The following is a 5,345-nucleotide window of genomic DNA, read 5'->3' as shown; positions in this document are numbered from 1 at the left end:
ACCACTGTACTTTCAATTTTGTCAATTATAACACTGAATTTTATTTTTCACTTCAGTTATACCATTGGGTCGTTAAATCATTAACAGTCGGATCAAAACAATGTAATTTGGCGAGGTGTCTACGTAAACAGTCGTCAGCCATGTCAACGTCCGACGGACACGTCATCGTGTTGTTCACAATTTAACGGTTTAGTGGTATAAATGAAACGAAAATCAAAGTTTATTGCTATAATTGGAAAATTAAAAGTTTAGTGGTATAAAAATACAACGCCTGAAACTCGTTGGTATCTGATAGTTTACCATAGATTATTTTATGTAAAATATACTAATCAAGTCCTAACTGCATGCTTTAAAAGACCCGGGATATGAATATTCATGATGTAATCTTCCCAGTCGATATATTTGGAATCGAAGTTAAATTTAGCAACATCAATGCCTCTCTCTTCAGCCACCCTTTGTAACTCCTCTAAGTTGCTGCAGTCAAAGCTGTTTGGGAGAGAAAAAAACATTTAAAAAAAATTGGAATATGTTGAAATTCCAACCTAGATTTGCATATACCAAAAGAAAGCAAGTTGTTAAATTGAAGGGTAAAGTACAAAAGATACCATCATAATTTTGGCGTTGTATCCTTTATACCATTGAACTTTCAATTTTGTAAATTATAGCATTGAACTTTGATTTTCATTTTAATTATATCACTGGACCGTTAAATCGTTAACAATCATATCAAAATGACTTCATTTTGGTGAGGTGTCTACGTCAACATCCTCTAGCCGCGTCGATAGTCATCAGCCACATCACCGTATCGTCAACGATTTAACGATTCAGTTGTATAATTGAAACGGAAATCAAAATTTAGTGTTATAATTGGCAAAATTGAAAATTCATGATTATAAATGATACAATGACTAAAGTTTAATGGTATATGATGTAGTTTACCCTAAATTGAATAAAGAAAAAAGAGTTACAAAATAAACACTTACATTCCTGCAAAGAACGCATAGGGTTTGTAAAATTGAGCCAATCGAATTACAGACTTGACTTTACGATCAAGTTTTGTATGTGTTTCCTTGGAACGTTGACAACTAAGTTTATTCATTAAATACAGCACCTGAATTTTAAGAATAATAGCATGTGAAAGGAGTTAAAGGTTATAGTGACGAAGCTAACAATTTGATGCAAAAATAAAAGACTTAAAAGGACTATTTTTGTCCTTGTCGTAGATCTAATTTATCACTTTTACCCCTGTAGTATTTTTCACATCAATTTAGCCATCGAACTTGTTTAGGGCTATCATCTTAACCCTCGAAGTCCATTTACTGTTTTGACTAACAGAATTGTGAGTCTTATGCGTTTGTGGATTAATGGATTAAGGGATTAGGTTAAAATAAACACTAGAAAATTTTCAAAATTTTATTATTTATTTCAGTGAGATTAGTTTAAAATTTTAGGATTTTTTCTATCCATGTGTTTAGTAAATATTTTAGTATTTATTTTTTAAATAAATGTCACATTAGTAATATTGGCTGATATAGAAATTGTTGGTGTCCACAGACACAGAAGATTATCGGTTATGTTAGTCAAAACGGACTTGGAGGGCTAGGATGATACCTCTAAACAACTTCAAGACCTAAATTGATGCGAAAATACCATAAAAGTGAAAATGATAAATTGGGAAAGTAACCCTTGAGCCAAAACAAAACTAAGAACAACAAACCTTGAGTGGAAGCACGTATTTGACTCGCATGTATAGAAAAAACTTATCAGCTTTGTCAAACACGGTTGGTTTGCCAACTTTCACTTTCTTTCCGTTTCTATCGGTGCATGGATTTTTAGAGAAATAACAATACGCAAACTTGCGAAGATCTGAGTATCTCAATGGGTTCCTAAAGGAGGAGCTGACATGGTAAATGGTTTCACTAGAAGTTTGATTATCTGCAAAATGAACTTCCATAGCCACAAGCATGGCATTTACCACCATATCTACTGGTACCTGCATATATATAAGTTACAAATTCATTTTTATGTTTCTATGGCATTAATTATTGAGAAATAATAATAAGGGTAAAGTACACAAATGTCCCCCGATTATAGGATACTGTTTTATTGAGTCCCTCGACTATTAAAAGTTACAAAATAATCCCCCGATTATAGGGAGTTTAATTGTTAGGTCACTCGACCATTAAAAGTTACAATATGCTCAACGATTATTCATTATGTTCCAAACTCGTCCTTTCCTGTTAAAAATGACGACGATCTGAGTTGGATGTTAATCTGTTGATTGAGAAATAATCAAATTTGATATCATAATCTCAAACGACTATCATATCTCAGTCAGCTTGTTAACGTCCAACGCAGATGATCATTAACTTTTTAACGAAAAATGATGAGTTTGGAACATAATAATCAAGTGACATTTTGTAACTTTAAATAATCAAGGGACTCAACAAAGCGATTCCCTATAGTCGAGGGATTATTTTGTAACTTTTAATAGTCAATGGACTCAATAAAGTAGTTCCCTATAATCGGTAAACCATGTGTATGCTTTGCCCTGATAATAAAAAAAATCTCACCAGATCAAGGGGAGAGCTAGGGTTTCCCAGAAAACATGAAATCGTTCCTTGTCCATATCTGACAACAATGCTATCGAAGGTTCTACATAGAGCAACATAAGATATATTGGAAAAAGAAAACATAACTTTCATTGGTAATAATAATTTGAATTTAGCTTGAGTGTGATGGAGGGATTAATTATCTTAATCTCGGATAGCATGTCTGTTTTGTTCAATTGTCGCTTTAATAGGTGTTTGCCCTCTTATTCAGTTGCCAATGTTGTTTCTGTTTTCTAGTTGTGTTGTACTCTTTTCCGCCATATAGGTTTAGGGAGGTTTTTAATGAGGCACGTAACTTAGATTTTGGGATTTTTCTCTTATAATCTTAATAAAATCAAATTTGCCGAGAAAAAAAAATTGAATTTGAATGTGCTAATACCTAATGCCTTCAATCCACCCAGGGAAAGGTTGTTTATAAGTACTTGAGATCATGCTGGGGCGTATAACAACAAGAGGAACATCTCCTTTGAATTTCCCTAAAAGCATCTCGCCCATTGCCTTTGTAAACACGTATGTATTTGGCCACCCATTTGATTTGGCCCTGCATCAATATAAGTACTATTTTTAAAATATATTCATGTATTAGTTATGAATCAAGGTGGTAAATATATAGGATGAAACCTTGTGAAGCCAAGTTCCTTCATTGCTCTTGTTATTGTTTCATTTGGGCTACACTGTTGTCGTAATTGATCTAATTTTTCCTCCATAATTCTCTTCTCATCAAAGATGTCTAAATTGCTTGTTTGTCTCAACGTCTCACCCATATAGAACGGTTTCTCTGATATCATTCCTGCCTGTTCACCGCACACATAAGCTGAGGACAAAAAATATGTGTCAGATTTTAATTTTTAAAGTATTCTCCAACATCTTTTCCTATTTTATCACTAAAATATAATTTTTTTTCCTCAGCAAATATACTTTTATTTGTTAAGCATAAAAGCGCTTAATCATGAATTGTGAGTCTTGTTAAAAACCTCCCTAATTCTAATTGGAAGAAAAGAATACAACACAATCGGACAATAAAGCTACAAATTAAACATTAAAAAGTTCATATTTTATAGTTACCTGTTGATACGTGAATAAATAATTTTAGTTTATCACATTTCTTTCCAAAGTTCAAAACATTGAAAGTTCCAAATGTATTGATGTCCAAAGCAACGTCGTACCTTTAATAAAAATATAATAAAAGATTAGCAAAAGAAAACTAAACAAAATTTATTTATATTTGAATCATAATTCAACGTTACCTTTCACTGAAGCTAGTTGTGGCAGCAACATTTACTATGATTTCTATTTCATTTTGGATTTCTTCTCGTAATATAAAATCTTTCACTCCCAAATTTTCAAAAGATATATCACCGGCTATGGCTATCACTTTACTTGATATGAATCGATCGAATTTCGAACCCCAAGTCTCGTGAAGAACCCTAAACAATTCAGTGCTTATGACCTATTTACAAATTAATTTTTGTTATAAATATAAATATATAAATTTGAAAATATTGATTAAACAAAAATAAATGTAGATTTTTTTACCTCATCATACAAGCGTTGTATGGCAGATTTGTCATCCGAGGCTCTCATAATAAGATAAAGCTTATTCACATTTGGTTGATGCCTTAGTATTTCCTCGATAAAGACTGAAACCCATGATTGAAATTTTTTTAAATATTAATTGTACCTTCATTAAATTATTTATTGGCTTAGCAAACCGAGAGTATGTACAGTGGCAGAAGTTGGTAATAGAATTTGGAAGACCAACTTAAAACTTTAAATTATTCAGAGGTTTATATTAAAGTTTTTAAAATATTTGAAGAGTTTAGTTTACTTTTTTTTTCCAAAAATTAGGGTCTAATTAAAAATTTTAAAATTTTTAGAGGCTTAATGAGAAATTTTTTAAATTATGGGAGGGGTTTAATTAAGAACATTAAAAAAATTTAATTTTAATTTGAACTTTTAAATATTTTTGGGGAGGCCAAATTAAATTTTTGAAAATTTTAAAAGTATAAATTATAATTTTTTAATTATATGGGGGAGGTATGACCCTCACTAGTCCCTCTTATGTTCCGGCACTGAATATTGAGTATGTTCCTTGAGTATGTACCTTTGGCCAAAAATCCAGTTGCACCAGTGATTAGTATGGTCTTGCCTTGAAGAAACTTGGCGACATGATCCAACTCCGTCTCTGTATACATGTTTAACAACAACAAAACATAGGAGAACAACTCACAAACAATAAAACATGCTGATATATAAAGATAAAATCAAAATTGACATAAACTGAAGTTGTAAATAAATCGAATTAGACATAAAAAATAAAGATAAATAATAAAAATACGAAACAAATTCAGTACACAATCACAGACCTGGAATCTGGAATTCCTCGTCTTCCCTTATCTTTCCTTCCATTTTCGGGTTGATCTTAAAGATTTTTGAATTCCCTTGATATACAAATCTATAGTGGGCTAGGATCGAAGTTCTTTTATGAGAAAGTAATGTGCTGTTTTTCTCTTCGTGTTTCATGCAATGATTCTTTGAGTTTTGAATGGTATTTATAGGGGAGAATTTGCAAATGTAGTGATCATGATTCATGCATGCTGTTGGAAAACACATTACGTATACATGGCGAGCGGTCAAAACAAATTTTTAACTCTAATACCTCACTACACCAAATTAAATTAAATTAACCTCTTTTTATATATCATATTTATTTCAACAACAGCAATGGTTTAT

At 31.6% G+C, this 5,345-nt stretch overlaps 1 protein-coding gene across 1 annotated transcript; it reads right to left on the bottom strand.

Moving 5' to 3' along the window:
* Positions 1-269: 269 nt before the first annotated feature.
* On the bottom strand, positions 270-5,123 carry LOC120210990 (fatty acyl-CoA reductase 3-like). Its single transcript, XM_039209627.1, has 11 exons — positions 4,979-5,123; positions 4,717-4,797; positions 4,149-4,252; positions 3,860-4,062; positions 3,678-3,778; positions 3,234-3,426; positions 2,992-3,153; positions 2,574-2,655; positions 1,718-1,993; positions 984-1,111; positions 270-486 (listed from the first exon to the last, which is right to left on the bottom strand). Exons 1-11 carry the CDS (start codon positions 5,019-5,021, stop codon positions 330-332), a joined length of 1,530 nt encoding a protein of 509 aa, XP_039065558.1. The 5' UTR covers positions 5,022-5,123; the 3' UTR covers positions 270-329.
* Between the last annotated feature and the right edge of the window lie 222 nt (positions 5,124-5,345).

Source organism: Hibiscus syriacus, unplaced genomic scaffold (genome assembly GCF_006381635.1).
Source record: "Hibiscus syriacus cultivar Baekdansim isolate YM2019G1 unplaced genomic scaffold, ASM638163v2 tig00109949_pilon, whole genome shotgun sequence".
In the NCBI taxonomy this organism is placed as follows: domain Eukaryota; kingdom Viridiplantae; phylum Streptophyta; class Magnoliopsida; order Malvales; family Malvaceae; genus Hibiscus; species Hibiscus syriacus.
This window is presented reverse-complemented; position numbering and strand designations above follow the sequence as displayed.

Coding starts and splice junctions, on each gene's coding strand:
- LOC120210990 (XM_039209627.1), bottom strand. CDS start 5,021: ATGGAAGGAAAGATAAGGGAAGACGAGGAATTCCAGATTCCAG. Junction 4,253..4,716: donor AACTGGATTTTTGGCCAAAG/GTACATACTCAA, acceptor CATGGGTTTCAG/TCTTTATCGAGGAAATACTA. Junction 3,427..3,677: donor ATTTATTCACGTATCAACAG/GTAACTATAAAA, acceptor TTTTGTCCTCAG/CTTATGTGTGCGGTGAACAG.